This window comes from Poromitra crassiceps (genome assembly GCF_964638095.1).
Source record: "Poromitra crassiceps genome assembly, chromosome: 2".
In the NCBI taxonomy this organism is placed as follows: Eukaryota; Metazoa; Chordata; class Actinopteri; order Beryciformes; family Melamphaidae; genus Poromitra; species Poromitra crassiceps.
The window spans coordinates 46,245,918-46,269,552 of NC_139624.1; the positions used below are offsets into that span (position 1 = coordinate 46,245,918).

General features: G+C 44.3%; 1 protein-coding gene across 4 annotated transcripts in view; it reads right to left on the reverse strand.

Annotated features, from left to right (window-relative positions):
- Positions 1-23,635, reverse strand: part of sbf1 (SET binding factor 1) — a 240,088-nt gene that overhangs the window by 23,816 nt on the left and 192,637 nt on the right. For 3 of the 4 annotated variants that reach the window (XM_083660189.1, XM_083660188.1, XM_083660190.1), the window contains 5 exons: positions 15,457-15,583; positions 8,625-8,755; positions 7,370-7,609; positions 6,700-6,807; positions 5,854-6,044 (listed from right to left, as the gene is read on the reverse strand). In XM_083660189.1, coding sequence (XP_083516315.1) covers positions 5,854-6,044; positions 6,700-6,807; positions 7,370-7,609; positions 8,625-8,755; positions 15,457-15,583 — 797 coding nt within the window. Of the gene's footprint in view, positions 1-5,853; positions 6,045-6,699; positions 6,808-7,369; positions 7,610-8,624; positions 8,756-15,456; positions 15,584-23,635 lie in introns of those variants that run through there. The other variant, XR_014553738.1, reaches the window with a different exon arrangement.

The following is a 23,635-nucleotide window of genomic DNA, read 5'->3' on the forward strand; positions in this document are numbered from 1 at the left end:
TTGACGTTCGACCTGCCTCTCACTAGGACTGTTAACAAGAAAGGTGAATCGTCCATCACGTTGAGAACCACAGGTCACGAGAGAACGAATTTCACTTGTGTTCTTGGCTGCACAGCATCTGGAGTAAAGCTCCCGCCGATGGTGATTTTTAAGCGTCTCACAATGCCAAAAGAAAAGATCCCCAGCGGGATATGCTTGTTTTGTTGAAATGTTAATAAATGGGAGCTTCCCCAAACAGCCATCTCTTTCCCGACATTCCTCTCTGTGCACGAACCCTTACATATGGTAATTAAACATCAAAACACCCGCGGCTTATAGTCCGGTGCGGCTTATATATGTAAAAAACAGTCAATTTTGGTGCTGCGGCTTATATACCGGTGCGCCTTATAGTCCGGAATTTACGGTAATATGTTCTGAATTAAATTCACTCTGAGGGGCTCTAATTTTACTCGCACTGGAGACCGCTGATCGAATATGTCAATGGCCTTCCCACAGATGACGTGGATCCTTACGGCCGGGACACACATCTTGCGTCTGCTGTGCGTCTGCGTGGCGTTACCTGTTGATTTTCATTTCGGCGCCCATGTTAACAGGTTACAGCAGCCACACCACCGGCATGAGACGCGCATCTCAGGCGCGTGTCTTGCGAGGCGTGAGACGCGTGTCATCTAGAGAATAGAAGCGACGCCTATTTTTTCTGCTTACCGCGCGCGTGTCTCTACACAAATAGACATTAAAATGATATTTTACAGGGGCAGCCACAGCCAATCAAGGCTCGTTTTGATTTGAGACGGTAGGATGAGCTCACAGCTGCAGTTCTCCTGCCCTCTGAAAACCACATACAGTACATAGGCTACAACGTGGCTTCGTTCCTCCCCTCCCCCCACACACACACACACAAATCAATACTGCCTCGATTATGAAGTGAGCCCAAGCGATCTTCAGTTAAAATCATCATTGTATTGTTTATAGCAAATTTAATAAAAGGTCAACTCTACAGGAAGAGAGTTGGCAGACAGACAGCAGCGCAGCAGCTGCAACGCAGCAGCCACGCTGCCTGTGTGGATGCCGCGGGCGTGCCAGCCGCAGCCATCACGCCACGCACACGCACTAGGTAGGTAGACGCAAGATGTGTGTCCCGGCCGTTAGAACTGGGGCCTAGGCCCTCCAAGGGATGGACGAGTACCTCGCTGCCTGCCCACCACACTCAAAGCCGAGCGGTACCCACCTAAATTCATGAAGCCTAAATAGGCCAGTATGACCCAGATGCTTGCAAGTATAAACCCTGATGACTTGAGTTATTACTGTATTCTTGCTATACTACTTTCCACCATGTTTTTTTTCCCCTTCCCTTTGTTCTTATTTATTCTTTGTTGTTGATGTATAGTTTTATTTTATTTTATATGTACTCTTTATTTTATTGGGAGTAGGGTGGTGAGGATGCGGGTGGGGGCAGATGTGCTGGTTGGGATGTTTCAATGTAAAAAAAAAAAAAGAGGAAAAAAAAAGAAATTACATTTGTTAATGTATTGTAAATGCAATGCTCCCTGCTCAAAAATAAATACTATAAAAAAAGAAAGAAAAAGGGGGTAGGGATAAAAATAATAATTAGGATTGGGCCTTAGTCTCTTTTCTATAGTGAGTACGGTGTTAAACACCATGATCATTGAGTTGATTGAAAGACGAAGTCTTTATCTTAAGTTATATTTTAGAAATGAAGTTCATTAGTCAACCAAAGCTTACTATAGAAGTGAATGGGGGCAACATCATGCATCTAATGTATTGGGTCAAACAACAGCAGTAGCGAGCACACTTCAAAATTAAAGTCAATCAAGGTGCAGGGCCACGGTAGAAATGTACAAAAGAGAGAAAAGGCCAGCACTCAAAAAAGTCCTTTAGGCATTTTTAATATGGATGCTAAGTATTAAAAACACTTAAAGGACTTTTTTGAATGCGGCCTTTACACACACACACACACACACACACACACACACACACACACACACACACACACACACACACACACACACACACACACACACACACACACACACACACACACACACACACACAGTATTATAGGCTACTTGAATATAGGGGGGGATGTATCCTTTATCTTACCCTGTTGTATCTTTGCTTTTGTCATGACACTATACAAGAAGTAACACAAATGACATGGAATAACATTTTTTTTTTAATTGAAAAAAGCCACCTTAGCTAGCTTTGTCATTTCTGACATTGACTGATATATTTGTGTTCAGGATAACCCGGACTATACACTAACGCAAAAGTCAAATGTACGCACCACGGCATGATGGGAATCGGATCTGACCGATCATGCTGACTGCTGTGCCTAGTCACCCATTCAAAAGCCCATTCTGAATAGACATCAGCTTTATTTATCGCTTCCTGGGCAGATTGAGGGCGGCTGGGTGGTACGTGGGTCCAGACCTGGGCAGAGTGACGGTGGCTGGGTGGTACGTGGGTCCAGACCTGGGCAGAGTGACGGTGGCTGGTGGCTCCAGACCTTCAAATCCCTCAAATGCCTTTTCTTCGGTTTTACCAGCGATTCACCAATCAGCGCTGAGGGGGACTAACGATTGGCCAATCAGCGGCAATAAACAACCCAACGGGCGGAACTAAGCCGTTGTCAAGTGCGCCAAGGAGTAATGTCAATAACAACAAACACTTTAAATTGATTAAAAGTACCAATTAATTAAATCCAAACGGGACACTGCTTGGGAGGCATTTAGTCAGAAGTTTTATTTATTATGCCTCCGCCGGCGATAGCCAGGCCGGACGCATTATGGATTCGGGTTGTCGGTCCGGATGTCCGTCCGATGTTCGTTAACACGATATCGGAGGAACGCCTTGACGGAATTTCATCAAATGCATGAAACGTCGACTTGGAAGGATGAACTGATTAGATTTAGGTGGTCAGAGGTCAAAGTTCAAGGTCACTGTGAGCTCACGAACGCCATTCCCAAGTTTGTTAACGCGATATCTCAAGGTCAAGGTCAATTTTATTGTCAATTCCACTGTATATACATGACATACAAGGATTGAAATTGCATTGCTCGTCATATCCACGGTGCAAGAAAATATACATTAAAATTGTCTGTGAGGACATCCGTGAGCTCCTCCGCACAGTCCTTCAGCACACGGCCTGGTATGTTGTCCGGGCCCCCCGCTTTGCATGGGTTAATCCTGGAAAGGGTTCTCCTCACGCTGGCTGGAGACAGGAACAGCACTCTGTCGTCTGGTGTGGGGGGGGGGGTGTTCTCTGTGCGGGGGTGTTGTTGAGAGCCTCAAAACGTGCAAAGAAGTTGTTCAGATCGTTTAGCAGGGTGATGTCACTGTCACAGGTCTGTGATTGGGGTTTGTAGCCAGTGATGGACTGGATCCCCTGCCACAGGCTCCTTGTGTCCCCGCTGTCACTGAAACGATGGGCTATCCTTCTTGTGTACTGTCTTTTAGCCTCTTTGATGCCACGGGACAAGTTGGCCCTCGCTGTTCTCAGGCCAGCCTCGTCTCCAGCTCTAAAAGCAGCATTCCGGGCTTTCAGTAGCCTATGGACTTCTCCTGTCAGCCAAGGCTTCTGATTCGCCCGTACTGTGATGGTTTTTGTCTCTGTTACATCATCGATGCATTTACTAATGTAAGAAGTGACAATGTCTGTATACTCCTGGATATTTACCTGGTGATTATAGGTGGCTGCCTGCTTAAACACGGCCCACTCGGTGGTGTCAAAACAGGACAACAACAACTCAGGAACGCCTTGACGGAACTTCTTCCAATTTGGCTCAAACGTTGACTTGGATGCAAGGATGAACTGATTAGATTTTGGTGATCAAAGGTCAAGGTCACTGTGACCTCTCAAACGCCATTTTTAAGCTCGTTAACGCGATATCTCAGGAACGCCTTGACGGAATTTCATCCAATTTTCCTCAAACGTCCACTTGGACTCAAGGATGAAGTGATTACATTTTGGTTGTTAAAGGTCAAATTTCAAGGTCACAGTGACCTCACGAACCCCATTTCCAAACTCTTTAACGCAATACTGTATCTCAGGAACGCCTTGACGGAATTTCTTCCAATTTGCCTCAAACGTCCACTTGGATTCAAGGATGAACTGATTAGATTTTGGTGGTCAAAGTTCAAGGTTACTGTGACATCACGACCGCTCGTTTCATGCTCATTAACTCATTCATGGCCAAAGACGTCTTTGACGTGTTATCAGGAATAGCCCAGAGGGCTAATGACGTGTTTGACGTGTTTTTGTTTTTATTAGTGCAGCGCGTAGTTCAAACACTTCCCCAGCCTGTGACATGTTATCAGGTCCCTAGCCTCAAAGCCAAGCCGACAACACGCGATCAAACACATACCGCAGCTGTTGTTTTGAAATGAGCAGGAGGAAAAACAGAGAAACGCGCTTCCTTATAGAGAGGAGAAACGCCATTGAAACGCCCCTCGGCGCGCTGCACTGCTCGCCTTGCTGCAGGGCGAACCTGGATTGAGTTGTTCGCAGTAGTCAAACCCGTGACGAACATGATCGATCCGGTTCCAGCGCCTGGTCCCAAAGCCAAGCCGGACCCGTTCCTGTGTCGCAGCCATGGATTGTATGTCGCAGCATTCGTCCCAGCCCGAACGAGAGGAGGAAAACGATGCAGCAGAGGCAGAGGAGGCTAGACGCTGATCTCAAACCAGTTTGGTGTTCCCCTCCTATGCTAATTCGCGGGGGAAGGAGGTGCGATCCAGCAGCAGCTGTGGACAGAACTCTCTCTCTGTGTGTGTGTGTGTGTGTGTGTGTGTGTGTGTGTGTGTTTGTGTGTGTGTGTGTGTGTGTGTGTGTCTGTGTCTGTGTGTCTGTCTGTGTGTCTGTCTGTCTGTCTGTCTGTGTGTCTGTCTGCACACTCACTCACACTGAGTAAACTGTATTGTTGAATGTAAAAAAAGCACTTCATGTGTATATATATATATATATATATATATATATATATATATATATATATATATATATATATATATATATATATATTGTCATTTGTGTCATAATGAATAATATTTACATGTCTGATGTCAATACAGTTCAAAATAAAAGAATTGAGAGCGAGTTCTGCCTGAGATTGTGTCTTTTACAAAAATTGCCTTTTCTGCTGTTTCTCTTCTCCGAGAGACCTTTTTGGTGAAAACAGGGTGTATATAAATGGCTATAAGTAGAGTACAGAACATGCTAAAAGCTCACTTTTTTTTCCCTGGTGAACCCAGAGACGTACATCTTCATTTTGAGGTATTGCAAATCACTTTGGTGCTAATAGATAATTTACTGTGGGTCTTGAAAGATGACCAACAATTATGAAAATCTTTGGCCTGTGCTAAATATTGGCAGTCCTAAACTGGCCATGAATGAGTTAACATGATATCTCTGGAATGCCTTGACGGAATTTCATCTAATCTCAAATGTCCACTTGGACTCAAGGATTAACTGATTACATTTTGGTGGTCAAAGGTCAAGGCCACTGTGACCTCACGAATGCCATTTTCAAGCTCGGTAACGCCATATCTCAGTAACACCTTGACGAAATTTCTTCATATTTGGCTCAAACGTCAAAATCTCACTTGTTGGCGGAGGCATATATCCGCGGTGCGGTCATTCTAGTTTCTTTTTTGTTTCGTTCTCCTGACTGGAGTAACTAAGGTAAGATTCAGGCCGATACATTGCTCTCTAATGATTGGTTAGGGAAAATGGATTTCCCCTGGGGAAATTCCCTCATAGAAATGGTTGAAAGAGGGCAATCTCAGAGTAGAAGGTGGAAATGAGTGGAAGGAGTTGACGCTTCATTGTGAGATCACCTGTTCTCGCTTTCGGTGCTCTGGAACTGGCTGTACAGGGTGCTGGTGCTGGGCCGGCCCTGGGCAGGCGTGGAGGTGGCGCTGGCCTCACAGTCCAGAGACAGGCTGCTGCTGTCCTGCAGGAACACGCCCTGAGAGCGCCGTGCCGGAGCCAGACTGGACGAGTTCAGCAGAGAGCTGGTGAATGATGGCTGGCGGGTGGGGGAAGAGGAAAACTTTAATGGGAGTTTGTCATTTCAAAACTGACATTTTTCAAAACACCAACCATTTTATCCTCCAGAAACATAAACATGGTCTTAAGTACTTCAATAGTAACTCTATAACACAGGTAAAAAATAAAAATCTGTATCACCTTTTCTTTAAAAAGACACTTATTTTTTAGGTCTTTAGATTTTTATTTCTTGTTTTATTCACTCCTTTATAAAGCACAGCACTTGTGCTTCAGAAAGTGCTATACAAATATTTCCTTTCTTATGTTTTATTTTCTTGTCAATCATTTTGTAAGTAAAATATATTTTTTTAATGGAAAATACAAACACTTCAGTTTAGAATTGAAATCCTCAACTGCATTCTACCTTTAGGCCACAAGATGTCAGTGGAAGACTTTTCATAAAAAAAACACCTGCAATCACATCTCTGCTGTTCAGCACAGTCTGAACATTATAGATCGGTAAACAACTGTGCAATATCTGACTTATAGCATTGTTTGCAATCCAGTGTAGTTTACATATACTTTCTTATATACATATTTCAGTCAAATTCTTTATATGTCTACCTACATACTTGAGCCAATAAAGCTGATTCTGATTCTGAAATGTCTATTGAGTCAAAGTGTGCTTGGCTCACCCTGCTCTCCAGTTTGGACTCGGTCCGCTGCGTTGTCTTGATTTTGTCCCAGGTGTCCTTCCACTTCTCTGACGCCTGACCAAGCTCCGCCTCCAGACTCTGCAGGTCCTGAGAGTCACACACACAGTTTAACTGTATTAAGGTAAAGCACAATATGTAGAATTCGGCCTTAAGGTTATAGGTGAGTCGGCAAAGTAAGGCACGCGTGCGAAGGGTTAAGCCAGGGGTTCCCAATTTGTTTTTGCTTGTGACCCCACTTTGGCGTCACAAAAATGTAGGGACCCCAGAAATTCTAATTTCGGTCAGTGTCATAATCAGTGACGACATCAGTGATGTAACAGTATGCTGACATTTTTCTCAGACACTTTTTCTGACTGAATTCTGACTAACCTCAGAATTTTGACTGAAGAGGGCGTGACTTTGGCACTCTATAAGTGTGCAAGAGTTTTTCTGTGTGTGTGCGTGTGTACATGTTGAAGTGCCCTTTCATCTGCATGCCAAATGACCTCTTTCACAGCCCACCCCCGTCACAATTGACAGGAGAATTTGGAAATTGCACGTCATATCAAAATGTTTGCAGACCCCGGCACTAGAAGGTTGCCGGTTCCAATCTCCAGACCGGGTTTCCCTTGCTACAAAGCCAGCTGTATGTTGTAGCTTCCCCACCCACCTGCAGCAGCTTGGTGATGGCGTCGGGCACCACCTTGCTGCGGCTGTGGTAGCAGGGCCAGACCACGTGGCGCTGGGACTTGGGCCCGCTGGTGTCGGGTTTGTCGGGCGTGTCCTCTGGGGGGTGCTCTGGCCGGCCGCGCACCAGCTCCCAGTCGTAGGACGGCCCCTCCGACAGAGTCTCCTCTGTGTAGAAGTCCCACACCTTCAGGTTGGAGATGAAGCTGTAGGGCCACAGCACCTGCAAGACAGACATCATCATCATCATCATCTATTATCAAATTGAGTAAGTGGGCTCTGTCTGTCTGTCTGCGATTTTGGTCACGTTTTTGGTTTTTCCCACATTGTGAGATTTGTGATGATTTTGATCAGTAATGATGTCACTGATGATGTCACAATGTCTACGACATCATCAGTGATGCCACTCTTTTTTTATTGAGAAGAATTAAACAAGGACTCTACTTTTCTCTCACTACTGATCACTCACTGACGTCATTAGTGATGCGAAGCTGAGCAATTGTGCGCTGAGTGATGTCACTTGAGCACTCCATGATGTGATCAGTGATGGTCACTCAAGCAATTGCGATTTCATCAGTGAGTAATGTCATCTGTGATGTGAAGTTGAGCAATTGTGAGATGCGCATGGCAATAGAGCAGGCGAGGCCACGCAGCAGCTGAGCTGCGTATGTGAGCCTGCGCAGCGGGCGAGCTGCAGGGTGGGAGAGCCTAGGAATCAAGCGCGTGAGATTTCTAGTGTACAAAAAGTGAATAGATGAAAAAGGTGAGTAGATTGGGGGGAAGAAAATTACAGATACTATAAACACTTTCTGAGAGAATGGTCCTTGTGTGAATGGGGTGGGATGGAGATTTAACAGTTCAAAATTTTCAGAAATCTTCCAAATGTCACATAATTATAATACCGGTAATAAAATTGTATTATATACCACCAAAAACCAAACTAAACAAATAAGATAAGATGGGTCTAAATATTACATATCTGGACCTTGGACATGTACAGTATATGTTGTATTTTCATCATGTAGCAAAGGTGGGGAAAGTAACACCAGCCACTCGTTTTGAATTGTGTTGTGGCTGTTAAGTTTGTCTCTTCTACTAGCCATTTTGGGAGATAACCAGCTGTCAATTGGAGGTGCTATTCTATTCTGTAAAAATCTGCTTGGCTGGTAATTAAGAACTCTAGACAAAACAGAGTTCTGTCCCCATTATTTGTCTGGAGGATGTGTGTGAGCGCTCACCTCCTCGTCTTCAGGACAGAACATGTAGTTGTAGAAGACGGGTGTTTTCTTGTTGAGTCGGTCGATGTAATCCCAGACAGACTTACACACCTGAGGGCTCTTTCTCTCCCCTTTCTCCTCATACAGCACTCCTGCACAAGACACAGGCCACGTTCAACTGCAAGCTCAGACTGGAACAAGACTTATTCTAAAATGACCAGGTCAGCCGATATTGGCCTATCACAGATATATTGGTATTGGCATATTTTATCCGATATGCGCAGATATCTTTTATAATTTTTTTATATAGGCAGAATCTTATGGATATTTGATCCTTTTTCCTATATATATATATATATATATATATATATATATGTATGTATATATATATATATATATATATATATATATATATATATATATATATATATATATATATATATATATGTGTGTGTGTGTGTGTGTGTGTGTGTTTTGTGTGTGTATATATAAACTCCCCAAAAAAAGTTCGGAAACGTTATTTCGGTCGATTATTTCTCCCCTTTAATAATACCAATTGGTATTGTATTTTATATTGTTGGAAAGCCTAATTGGTCACCTTTACAACGAGGTACAACTTGTAAGGATCGTGCATTCATGGAATGAGCAACACAGCTAAACGTGTGGATAGCGCCCCAAAAAGATTTGCCAAAATCCCCTGCAATATTCTTCTGTTGGTATTCACTCTTGTTTTGAGTTGCTTGGTGGATTGCATGATTGCACTCTCCCACAGCACCAAAATGTGGCTAGGTTGGTGACCAGCATGAAGAGGAGGTGCCAAGCTGTTGTGGCTGCATATGGATCTTCCACAGTGTAAAATGAATAAAGTGTAAAAATGGCCAATATGTGTTGTTTTTTCCTTATTACTGTGGGAGAGTGCAATCATTTATTTGGGGTGCTACCCACACGGTTAGCTGTGTTGCTCATTCCAGGAATGCATGATCCTTACAAGTTGTACCTTGTTGTAAAGGTGACTAATCAGGCTTTCCAACGATATAAAATACAATACCAATTGGAATTATTAAAAGGGATACGTTGAAAAGAAAAAAGTCTGCACTCTGGAGCATACTTAAGACTTGGAGTTTATTGATAACGTTTCGGTTCAACAACCTTCATCAGAACGTGGTGTGTTCCTTCTGATGAAGGTTGTTGAACCGAAACGTTATCAATAAACTCCAAGTCTTAAGTATGCTCCAGAGTGCAGACTTTTTTCTTTTCAACGTATAGCTTTGTTAGTCTAGCACCTGGTTTGCATAGTGGATGTGCAGACGCTTCTCTCTATTATAATTATTAAAAGGGAGAAATAATCGACCGAAATAATGTTTCAGAACTTTGTTTGAGTTTATATATACACACACACGTCACACACGCCTGACTCAAAATTTTCTCCAAAGTCGACCTTTCTACCAATAAAGTCGAGTCGACGTCGACTAACTGTTATGTACTAACACCTGTATTAAAAGTAGTCTTGTTGACTTGATGACCGCAGCCTGCGATGCAGGAGGAATGTACACACAGAAATGGCTTGGGAAAACTCTTCTGGGCAAGTAATATGAACAGAGACTTACTGCTAACAGTTTGATGTCCGGGGGCAAACACATTGTTTGACTGTCCAGGGTTTTGCCATATTGTTCACGTATGTAAATAGCGACTCCTTTAATTATGCCGCCCACTCGGAAATAGTGACACTTCCCCTCGTTTCATCATGCCGACCACGCTCACTGCTTCCTCATTGCACACACCAACTAGAAGCCGGCTAAACTCTGGATAAAAACCAGGGCTGCGTTCCAATACCCATACTTCCATGCTATTTAGTAGGCAAAAAAAATAATTAGTATGTCCCAATACATAGTATGTCAGATGCAGTATGCCAAGAGTACCAGGATGTTGTACTACATCAGCTCGTATTTCGCAGTATGGATCGATGCATGCTGCGCCAGCCAATCTGCCCCACAATCCTTTGCGCAGCGGAAGTTACGTCGCTCTGACTGAGCTGCGTGTATAATCCACGCCCACCCCCATGACGCCGTGAACACGTCAATAACTATGATAAAAACACTGACAGAAATATGCACGTTATTATACTGTTAAGAATGAGACTGCATGTAAGTATCATCACATCAGTTTATTAGAAACAACAACATACATTACAATATAACAGCAACAGAGCTCTCCGGAGCCTCCGACGGTGCGCACGTCTCTGGAGAGCTTGGCGAGAGGCGATGCTGCTGCTCAAATATGTATTTAGATCGCCAGGCATTTTGACAGGTTTGAGCACAAACAAACTCAAATGTGGCATATTTTATTTAAAAGAAAATCTTTGTGTTACTGTGACTGGGTGGAGAAAGGTATTTGGTCGATTTTGCATTTAATGAATTCAAATGGTAATCTTCTCGAGTATAATACATTTATTGAGAAATACAAGGTGAATTGCACAAATAGACAATACTCGGTGGTTATTAAGGCAATTCCACAAGCAATGGTGAATATGGTTAAAGGGATGTTGCTGTATCATGTTTTCGTTCCACAGCTACCTTCACTGTGTATTGACGGTATCAAATTTAAGGAGAAAAAATGCACAAACAAATTTCTAAGAAGTACTCTTACTTCTGTAATCTTTCCTTTACCAATAAAAAGGAAAAATCTGTTAAAAGATTATCCTGAAGAGATAAGAATTAGAATTCGAACTAGATACCTCACTCTCCCCATCCCACCCAAAGCTAAAGACACTCACTTTAAAGTAATGAATGATATTTATCCATGTAATGAGTTTCTGAGACAAAGATTTAACCTTGATATGAACAACTGTAGATTTTGTGATTCTGATATTGACACTGTAGAGAGCATCTGTTTTTTGTTTGTAATTACTCTAGATCTTTTTGGGATTTGTTTCAAAATTGGATATCTGAAAAAGACCCTCAATCGCCCAATTTAGAATATAATGATATTAAATTTGGAGTTATAATGACAATTTATTCACCGATGTAAATTTCAAACTGCCAGACCCCTGTTCTTAGTATTCATGAATGAGATAATTAACTTTAAGAAAGCCTTGAAATATGTTAAAACCAAAAAAGCATGGAGTGTGTACCAAAACATGCATATCTTGATTCCTGTTTAGAACTCTGACTTAATGTTTTTGCTTTATTTTATTTTGTTGTTTATTTGATTGTCTGTTCCAATTTTGTAAATGCTTAGTCTGAATCTTTTGTATAATGTACTGTTTGTTATTGCCAGACTTTGTTTATTGAAAAAAAAAAAGAAAAAAAAAAAAAAGAAAACTCAAATGTAGTGCTGCGGACGTCGGCGGAAGTGAGCAAGAGGTCGGAGTTCAGGAAGCTCATGTGACGACAGATGTAGTGTGTCCCAATAGTATGCATTTTGCATGCATGCTGCACACTACAATCCATACTTTGTGAGGGCAGCGGCAGTACATACTACAAGAAAGAAGTACAAGTATGGGTATTGGAACGCAGCCCAGGTAATATTGTATATCTCCTCTTTTAACCATGGCCTCCTCCTCACCATCCCAGCCTTGAGTCTTGCACCGGCGGGCCACACACCGCACTGTCAGGGCATATGGGGTTGTTACGACGGGTTGTTTAGTTATTTTCATTGAGTAGTTTTCCGTTATGAATCTGGTTTATTTCATGGACAACACTACTTCACAGTACTTCCACAATGGGGATCCTTCTCTTGTCATGTAGACTCTTTGGTAACATGCTCTCATTCATAGACTCAACTCTGGTCTGGATTGGTCTGCTGGGAGACAATTGGTTGAACGTGGCTGTTGCTGATTGCAGCTGATTTGAGTCAAGCCACTGCTGTCTACAAATGCAGAAGTCAGACAACATGGAGACAGAGTGGAGATGACAGGGGCTCCACTCTCATCCAGCAACCCCTATGTTTAGGTTTCTTTGTTATATGTACAGGTTAAGTTAAGGTAACTGTAATGTATGTTGTGTTCATGTTTGTTATTTGTAACTGTTCACTGTTAACAAAAAGAAAGAGAAAACTTTGTATTTATGCTCTGAAATTACAAAGTAAAACATTTTCGTACGTTTGAGCTTGGTTTCCGTCTGAACTTCATGGTATAGAGAGCCGCAGTAACGAGTCCGGAAATCATCGATGCTAACAGCCCTGGTTCAACACAGTTTTCGCCTATGGGAGTTTTGAATGGGTTTTTGGCGCGATGCTTCTAATAAGCTCTCTGGGCAACGCTGGCTTAATCAAACGCGAACCAGATGGTAGTAACATCATCTTCACACATGAAGACCACTTTTATGAGTTTTGAAGCTTTTATGTGCCGTTAAAAGGGCGGCTAGCTAGCAAACGGCTAAATGGGACTACACTGTTGAGTCGATGGGGATATATACGTCAATAACGTCATCACTCAAAGGACGAACACGGAAATTCTCTTTCCCTCACCTGGTTCAGCCCCGTTCAGCCCGGGGTAATCAGTGTGTGCATCAACAAAAGTCCAGGTTGAGTGCTGACGTGACGTGGAAGCCTATGCGACAGTGTGTAGTTCTGGATTAGCTTAGCACGAGCTTTTTACCTCTAGGGCTCGCATTTACGCTTCAAAACTCATGAAAGTGGTCCTCATGTGTGAAGATTATCCCGCTGAACCTTGGTTCGCGTTTGATTAAACTTGCGTTGCCCAGAGACCTTATTTGAAGCTTTGCGCCAAAAACCCATTCAAAAATCCCATAGACAGAAACAGTGTTGAACCAGGAAGTTCGGGACTTCCGCATTCAGCCTACAAAAATACGTCATCCCTGCGGCTCTCTATTGCCCTAAACCCTAGACTTGGGGCGTAACAGGGGTTTAGTTCAGTCCCGACAACACGTAGCAAAATGTTTAAACTGAAATGGTGGTGCATTGAACCATGTGAGGAAACATGACTTTCAACCTGGAAACCGTTCATATAATTGACCCTTCTCACGGGGGCCATTTTGTGTCAAAAAGGCAGGGTAAACACAGGTGCAAGCAAAACACTAATGAGGGTTTCCAACTTCCATGATTGGAATTTGGAAACCCTCATTAGTGTTTTGCTTGCACCTGTGTTTCTTCTGCCTTTTCCACACAAAATGGCCCCCGTGAGAAGGGTCTATTGAACACACCCAGCTGATCCCTGTAATGTTAGTAAGCCGCTCCGAGCAAGTCTCAAACCACGTGACGACTTTTCAACGTCCTCCGGTAGGCGTCGACTCGTGATAGTGACGTCGACACGTCGATTAGTTCATGCAACCCCTAATATGTTTACATATACATATACATTACTAGGGATGGGTATCGTTCAAAATTTTTCGATATCGATACCGTTTCGATACTTTGATTTCGATACCGGTTCCTGAACGATACTTTTTTCGATACCAATTTTTAGAAAAATCAATTTTAACAAAAATAAAACTGCATTACACATTGACAATTATGATACCAATCAAGTTTTACAGCAGAAAAAAATAAAACCTACTGTATTTAACATAACTTTAAGTTGTCTAAACTTATTGCTGTCCCTACAAAAAAATATTGGAGTACTACAAAGGAAAGAAATATAAAACAAATAAATCAGTGCAATAGTTTTCAGTGCAAAACAGAGAGTTGCAAATCAGTGTTTAATGCTCACTGATGCAACAGAACGTTATTCTTGTCCAAACTGATGAGACAGCTCCACTTCATGCATGGAAGACAATAGTTGAGCATTGACTAGCCTATCAATATAGCCTAATGGCACAAAGTGAATCCCATTTATATTCAACAAACTATCATGACATCAGCGTTTGTTAACGAGTTGCTAAAAATACATGATAATAGACGATAACTGCCCGCTTGCATATAACGTTAACGCTAATTAATTGAAGATCTAACGCTAGCGTTGCACATCAGTGGTTAATGCTCACTGCTGCAACAGAACGTCATTCTTGTCAAAACTGACGAGACAGCTCCACTTCATGCATGGAAGACAATAGTTGAGCATTGACTAGCCTATCAATAGCCTATAGCCTTAATGGCACAAAGTGAATCGCATTTACATTCAACAAACTATCATGACATCAGCGTTTGTTAACGAGTTGCTAAAAATACACAATGCCCGCTTGCGCATAACGTTAGGGCGCCAATTAATTAAACGATCTAATGCTACAACTCACAGCCAGACTGTCAGACTGAGGGATCTGATAACCGCTAACAACAACAACTTGCGGTAAGCTGACCCACCTCTCGATTATTTCTCTTGTCTGTGGAAACCAGTCCTTGTTGTTTCTGTTTCTTTCCCTGCTTTTCATCATCTTCGCCATATGGTACTCCAGGATAGGACTAGCTTGAGTGGCTAACGCTAGTTCCACTTCTTGTATTCTGTCTCCGCAGCGCACGCTGCCTGCCTCAAAACAAACACACACCGGCTAAAGTGGGCGTAACTTTTCCTGCATGCCTCTACATGACAGCCAATCACCAGCCGTATTAGAGCGTGGTGTGCAAGCATGTCGCATGCTTATAGGCTCAATGACGCTGTTTTGTTTTGGTATCGAAAATTGGTATCGATTGACAAGGGAGGCTTCGATACCCCTTAGTATCAATGTTTTCATTTCGGTGCCAAGTAAGTATCGAAACTCGATGCCAACCCCTATACATTACACACAAACACACACACTATATTCACACATACTGTATATGTATAAAGAATATCGGCCGATATATCGATATCAGATTTTCTTTTACTCCCTAATATCAGTATCGGCCCCAAAAATCCATTATGGGTCAGGATCTAAAAATTTGATTTGAAAAATGGTGAAAGTTTGAAAAACATGCTTACCCAGCTCTATGCGTTCGTAGTCTGAGTCGAGCAGGAAGGTCCTGAAGCGGTTGGAGACATAGTGATAGGCCAGGAACTTCAGGTAGTACTGACTGAACTCAAACTCCATGGGGAACTGCAGGTGGATCTGAGGAGGCAAGGACAGCAGTACAGCTTCACCTGGATGCTCTCTTTGTCTTCAGTCTGAACCAGAGTGAAAACGGTTTTGTTGATATTTTTTGTATTTGGCTCGTTTAGATTTGTTTTGGTCCACGCTGCTCAATTACAAGTGAGCCAAGACTTGCAAACAAGTCACGTGACTCACAAGTGAGATTTAGCAACCTGTCATTAGTAACCTAACCTTGCAGTCAAAACTAATCTGATTCCAGCTTGTCTCAAAGCATGATGGACTTGTCTGCACTCTTCTTCTGTTGTGCTCATACCTGTTAAGATCACATGAAGAAGTAGCTGAAGAGTCTGGCATCGGTTAATTTTGTTCTGCTCAGCTTTCCGAACACGAGTGGCTTCTGGCTAACAGACGTCAACAACTGTCTCCTTATTACCCAGCTCTTCTTAGAGTACAGAGACTCACATACTCAGGTGTCTCACTTATTTGGTTAGCCTGGGACCCTGACCATTCTGCAAGCTCATTTTTTATTTGCTCTGGCAGATGCGTCTGGCCCCTCCCATTCAAACAGATTTCCGCCTGACCTGAAAACAGTCGGGCAAATCACAACCGTTTATAATAAATAACAATAACTTGGATTTATATAGCGCCTTTAAAGGAACCCAAGGGCGCTTTACAACGGTGAGACACAATGACAAACAAATAAAACAAGAACAGAGAGAACAGAGTTGACTAGAGGTCAAAGGCTTTGTTGAACAGGTGACTTTTGAGGGTGTTCTTGAAAGTGTCCAAGGATAGGGTGTTGCAAATCTCTGCCGGGAGAGAGTTCCAGATGGTGGGGGCTGCCATACTGAATGCTCACTCTGACCAGCCCACTCTAGATGTTCTTGATTTCCTCCGGCCTCCAGGATCTGTACCCCAATCAAATATGAGCACTGTCACTGTTTTTTTTTATGTTGTTGTTGTTACACTTGTCTTGTTGATATATGAGTTGTTGCCAGCATTGCTAGGTAACTTGTAATTGCTAGTATGGTGTGATGTTGTTTGTCACGTGTCGTTGCTTTAATGTCTTGTATCTCTGTAAAACAAAAAACAAAAAAAAACCCAGTGTGAAGCTGGAGCGTTGGACTTTATTAACCCCCAGTGTAAAGCTGGAGCGTTGGACTTTATTAATCCCCAGTGTAAAGCTGGAGCGTTGGACTTTATTAACCCCCAGTGTAAAGCTGGAGCGTTGGACTTTATTAACCCCAAGTTTGAAGCTGGAGCATTGGACTTTATTAACCCCCAGTGTGAAGCTGGAGTGTTGGACTTTATTAACCCCCAGTGTGAAGCTGGAGCGTTGGACTTTATTAACCCCCAGTGTAAAGCTGGAGCATTGGACTTTATTAACCCCCAGTGTAAAGCTGGAGCGTTGGACTTTATTAACCCCCAGTGTGAATCTGGAGCGTTGGACTTTATTAACCCCCAGTGTGAAGCTGGAGTGTTGGACTTTATTAACCCCCAGTGTGAAGCTGGAGTGTTGGACTTTATTAACCCCCAGTGTGAATCTGGAGCGTTGGACTTTATTAACCCCCAGTGTAAAGCTGGAGTGTTGGACTTTATTAACCCCCAGTGTGAAGCTGGAGTATTAGACATTTTCTCTGGGTTTGAAGTTGGCTGACCGCCTGAGGGTCTCAAATTAAAGAGGCATTGAGACAATGTTCATATGATGCATCAGCAGAGATTTATTTCATTTCTCCCATCCAAGCCATGGTTTTCTGCAGTGCAAACAAGACAGTAAAAGCCAAAGTCAATAATACAAAGTGAATATCAAATGACAAATCAAACGGTTACCAGTTGCATTAAATAATTAGCTCAACAGATTACAACAAATGAAATGTGCATAAACAGAAATAAGGCTTACATGTCAGGGACGCATGGCAAGAGAAATGAGTTGGGAGGCAAAGAGTTCTCAGCTCTGTGTGAGAGCTAGATATGGACTGGCCTGGGCTCACACCTGCCTCCAATTGGCCTCCAATTGCCAATCAGGCAGGGGGATGAGTGACATTCTGGGTGTAACTTTCTAACCCACAGAGAGCTGCCATACACAGCATGAGGGAATTCACAACAGCCGCCCCCACAGGAGCCCAGCTGCTGTGACTGAAACCAGAATTCTTGTGATGTTGTCAAGGGGGCAAGGAGGGTAATGGGATGAGCCGTGCAACCGGTCTGGTGTATGTCCGGTCCTGAATCAAGATGTCCGCTGACCTGACCCGTCCATCCGGACTGGGATGGACTTTCACTATCTTGCCAACGGGCCATTGGGCTCGGGGCAGTTGAGGATCCATGACAAGGACTATTATGTCCTCTTCCAGGTTAGCTGTAGCTGTCAGCCATTTGTTCCGTGGTTGCAAGGTGGGAAGGTAGTCACGGATGAACTGTGACCAGAACTGATCCGCAAGGATTTGGCTCTGGCGCCAACGACGCCGCCCCATGGACTCAGGGGCATAAGTCACTTGCGGTAAGGTGGAATCACGCCGCCCCATGAGCAGCATGTTTGGGGTAACTGGGTCCAGGCTAGCCACATCTGAGGAGGTATATCCCAAAGGTTTGGAATTAAGGATTCCTTCAACCTCTGTCAGCACAGTGGTAAGTACGTCCTCAGACACTGGTTGATGACCAACTGAGACTTGAAGTGCATTCTTCACTGATCGAATTTCTCTCTCCCATATACCTCCAAAATGAGGGGAGCTTGGAGGATTGAACTTGAAAGTGACTTGGTAGGCAGAGAGTTTCTTCTGTAGTTCTGCTTCCATTGCCTGAAATGCTTCTTGAAGCTCTCTTTCAGCACCACGGAAATTTGTGCCCCTGTCAGAATGCAGCTCGATAGGTTTCCCTCGGCGGGAAATGAACCTCCTGAGAGCAAGAAGAAATGCATCAGAGTCCAGAGAGTTGAGGAGATCAAGATGCACTGCCTTGGTGGTCATGCACTTAAATATCACACCCCAGCGTTTTTCATTACGGCGTCCGATTTTGACCATGAAGGGGCCGAAGCAATCCACTCCTGTAGAAAGGAATGGAGGGCTTAATAGCCTAAGACGGGCAGATGGAAGGTCGGCCATAAGGGGGACTTTAGGATTTGATCGCCACCGATGACAGGCAGGGCAGGATGTTTGATGACGTTTTACTGCCTGCCTCCCATGAAGAATCCAGTAGTGTCTACGGATTTCAGAAAAGACCCGCTCAGGACCAGCATGGAGAAGACGCTCATCAAAATCCTTGATCAACAGTTTGGTGACTGGATGTAAAGGATCCAACACAATAGGGTGCATGGGGATTTCAACAGAACCTTGACAGTTCCGAAGCCTCCCACCAACTCGTATGAGGCCTGTCACCTTATCGAGTTCGGGGGCAAGAGCTTTGAGCTTGCTGTTGGGCGAAAGAGCTTTGCCATCCTGCAGGGATTTTAGCTCCATTTGGAAGCTTTCTGCTTGACATTGCTTGAGCAGGCTGATTTCAGCATCCCTATAGGTTGGTGCTGGTGAACTCCCAGAGGATTGCATGAGGTCATCATAGGTAGCCTGTACCAGCTCTTTCCACAGGGAGTACTGAGTGTAAGTGAGCTGCTGCTCACTCTGAGGATTAATGGTTGTCAGGCTACAAAAGGTGAGACCTCTCAGTTCAGTGGGGTCTGGCTGGACAGTGTTTTTAGGGCGCACCGGCCAACTGTCAGGCGGTTGCTTAAGGGAAGCTGGCCCATTCCTCCAACGATTAGGCTGCGATAGGTCAGCAAGGCTTTTTCCCCTGGTAATGTCGTCAGTGGGGTTATTGGAAGAATCGACATAACGCCAGCAATGAAGGTCAGTGAGGTCTTGAATTTCTGCCACTCTTACACCCACAAAGACCTTAAAACGGCAGGATTCGGACTGCAGCCATTCAAGAACTGTGGTGGAATCTGTCCACAATGTAGTGTGTTGAAGAGTGATGCTAAGCTCTTTCCGAAGGAGCTGGGCAAGTTGAGCGCCAGCTAAAGCACCACACAGTTCCAGACGCGGCATGGACAATTGCCTCTTAGGGGCGACTCTGGATCTGGCCATGACAAAGCTAGTGTGGCATTTTCCATCATACTTATTGAGCAGATAAGCGACAGCTCCATAAGCTCGTTCAGAAGCATCACAAAAGACATGCAGATCTTGAGTGATGGCATCAGGTCTACCTGCGGGAGTGTAGCACCGGGGCATGGAAATTGACTGAAGACTGGGCAACTCCTTCTCCCAAGCTTCCCATGCAGTTAGGAGATCTGTGGGTAAGTCCGGGTCATCCCAATCTCTTTGTTTTGACCAAAGTTGTTGGACGAGCATTTTGGCCCGTGTAAGATAGGGTATAAGAAACCCTAAGGGATCATATTGTTGAGCGAGGACTTGGTAGATCCTCCTCATGGTCACTGGGGACTGCTGCATGGGCTTGTGCTGATAGCTCAGGACATCGGGGGAACAGCTCCACTTCAGGCCCAAGGTGGATTCTACCGGTTCAACACGGTTCTGAGAGAGCCATAGTTCTAGACTCTGTGACTGTGCATCTGGGGGTAAATGAGCTACCACAGGTGGGTGATTACTAGCCCACTGACGCACCTGGAAACCTCCTGTGGCCAGAAGGTCCCGTGTTGTATCGACCAGGCTTTTGGCTTCTGGAATGCTGAGGCAGCTTGTCAGACAATTGTCAACATAGAAATTATTCTCCACAGTCCACTTGATTTCTTCATATCCTTCACAGTGATCTTTGACATGCTTCTGAAGAGCAAAGGTTGCACAACAGGGGCTGCTCGTAGTACCAAAGGGTAGAACCTGCCATTCATAGACATCAGGTGCTGATTCCCGATTCATGTTCCGCCAGAGGAATCTGAGCAAGGGCCGATCTTCCGGTAGCAGACGGACCTGGTGGAACATCCCCTTAATATCGCCGCTTATTGCTACCGGGTATTGGGGAAAACGAAGAAGGACCCCAATAAGGGAAGGGCTCAGAGTTGGACCAGGAAGCAGCTGGTCATTCAAGCACATGCCCTGGAATTTGAATGAACAATTGAATACCAGGCGGGCTTTCTTATTATGATGAACCAGATGATGGGGCAGATACCAAGATTCTGCGGAGCTATTAACTGTTTCAGGAGGAACTTTCTTGACATAGCCAGCTTTCTCCAGCTTTAGTATTTCCTCGTTGTAGACAGCCGTCTTCTCCTGATCTTTGAGGAGCCTCCGTTCTGTACTCCTCAAGTTCGGCATGGTCGCATCCATTGGAGCCTTCAGTTTAGGAGCATCATGAATCCGGAGAAGGGGAGTTGCATATCGCTCAATTCCATCAATAGTTACTCTTTCCGTTCGGGCCTCCAACATCTCAATGGCCTGTTTGTCTTGTTGAGACCGAGTGACTTGTTTCTCACTGCGGAACGGAAGCACATCCAGTTTCCATAGCTTCTCTACATGACCAAATAATGAATCAGATGGACTAATGGAAGTGAACAGACATTGGTGCGCTGGAGGATAACTTTCAGGTAAACCCTCATGACCTTGAAGGGTCCAACCCAGCTGAGTGTGCACAGCAATGGGACCTCCCTTTGCGCTTCTTCTCACAGGCTCTATGGGCGAGATCAGGTGAGAATTGTCAGAGCCAATCAAGACAAGAGGTTGGACTTTCCTGAAAGGCTGAAGGGGGATATCTCTTAGATATGAGTAGCGGCGCTTAAGAGACTGGACTGGATATGTCTGATCAATGAGATCAATCTCCTTAGCAGTGAAAGCCTGCTTTATGGGGTATCTGGCTGTCGGTGCTGAGATTGGAGAGATCTCAAACTGAACACTTTTCCCCTCAATGTGTGCGAGATCAGACCGAATGGTGCGGAGAGCCAGCATTTCCTTCTGTCCTTTCAGTTGAAGCTGTTGGACAGCAGCAGGCAAGATCATGGATCGAACAGAGCCATCATCCAATATGGCGTATGTACTCAGGGAGACGTTGTCATTCCAGAGAAGTACTGGGACAACTTTAAGAAGTACACGATCAGAGGGGTTGGAGTGAGCGAAGTACACTTTGCTGTGTGAGTGTAAAGCTTCAAGACATTGTTTTTGCTTAGCCACAAGATGCAAAACCTGAAGATGGAGCTCACCACAGTCAGGACAAGGTTTCTTAAGTGTACAATCAACAGTGGAGTGAGAGGTACGTCCGCATCTCCAGCATCTGTTGTCCTTAGTTATCCATGATTGTAGTTCCTCTTTGGTTTGGGATCTCATTTGAGGGCATCTGGTGAGGTAGTGGTCATGGCTTCGACAGAACAGGCAGTGGATGTTAGACCTTTTGTAGGTGGTAACATAAGTATTTGTTTTCCGAGAGGATGGACGGAACTGGCTAGGAGCATCTGGATTCGAGCCATGATAAACAACAGCTTGACTCTTAGTCTTGGTGGGGTTAGATGACCTGTTGCTTGGCTGCTCCTGCTGATACCATTGTACAAGTCTGTTTGAAAGTCTCTGCTGCTGCGCCTTTGATTGTAACCATCCAGCCAAGTCCCTTAGATTGTACGGGTTCAATGTAGCTACAGTGAGTTTGCCTTGTAAGTGTAAGAACTCAATGAAACTCTCCCTCATGTATTTAGGAAGCTTGCTCAGTAAACGGTCAACATGAGAGCAACAGTTCAGCTCATAACCAGTTGGACCCTCTAGCGACGTCAGCATACTAACAAGCAGGTGAATCTGCAGGGAAAAGCTCTGAAACCCTTGTGAGTCACCGATTCTGATGTCAGGTGCTGTAAGTATTGCTGCTATCTCGCTCTGAGCCAACTGGTGTGGCTGGCCGTACTGCAGTTGGAGTGCCTGCACTGTAGCAGTATAAGGCTGTGGATGATGACGGCAGGACTGAGCGATCATCTGAGCTTCAGGCAATTTAAGATGTTCAAGGAGGACATGATATTTATATTTCTCGCTCAGCTGAACATAAGGATCCAGAAGATTGTCCAGTGCCAGCTTCAGGTTGGCAAAGTCTTTCTCACTATCCTTAGTGAAGTTTGGTATAGTAGGCTTAGGAACCCCATACAGTGATGGCTCATATGGAACAGTACTTGCTGAAGCCATGGTGGTAAGAGGAGCCATTCCTGCAGCTGATGGTAACTGCACATGAGCTACTTGTTGTGAGGAAAGTGGGTGTGTTTGAACACCAGTATAGGGAATAAACCCTGGATGAGGAGAGCTGATAGGACCAATATACTGATTTCCTGGTGCTCTTGGTTGGAAAGAATGCATACTATGGCTCATAGCATGCCTGGCATCCCCTGCAGGGTGAGCAGTAAAAGGTTGAGACCTTTGCTGGTTAGATGAAAGAGGCCGTGAGTGTATAGGGCCAAAGGATGATGGAATAGATTGTGAATGTACCACATGAATAGGTGAGCGTGTTACCTGATACTGTATTGGTAAACGCTGATGAGCGGGGTTAGGAGTGGCACGCTTAGTTCCAGGCTGTAAAAGGGGTTGTTGGTTCAAGCCTTGAATGGTGAGAGGTGCCTTGTATGGTGGTGCGGGTTGAAGTGAAGTAGCTGCGGGTGTTTTGACAGTACTGAGAGGAAGGTTATAGAGCTTGTAAGCAGTGAAGTTCTCCTCTGCTGAATTGATATGCTCAATAGGGGGTGTAAGTTGTTGCATATCTCTCAGTCTGACTCTAGGCCTGACCACAGGTTCTGATGCAGGTTTCAAGTGAGGTGTGGATGTTCCCACATGATGTGGATGAGGCCTTAATCTGTGATGTTGAAGTTCTACATACACATCATCCTTTGTCTTTAGTCCATGAAGAGAGAGAGACTGTTGAGCATCAGGCTCATTACCATCTTCAGCAGAAAGAGGAGGCACTTCCTGGCATAAAGGCTCATTCATGTCCAATAAATCATCTCCTAGTAGCTCCAAACCACCTTCAGCCCCTCTCTGTTCATTAGGTTCTGGTGGTTCATGAACCAGTGCATTTTGAACAAAAGCAGAAAACTGAAGCACAGCAGTACTAGCATTGTCATTGTGTGCATCTGTTAGAGGGTGGGCTTCAGGCAATGCAGGTTTATTCACT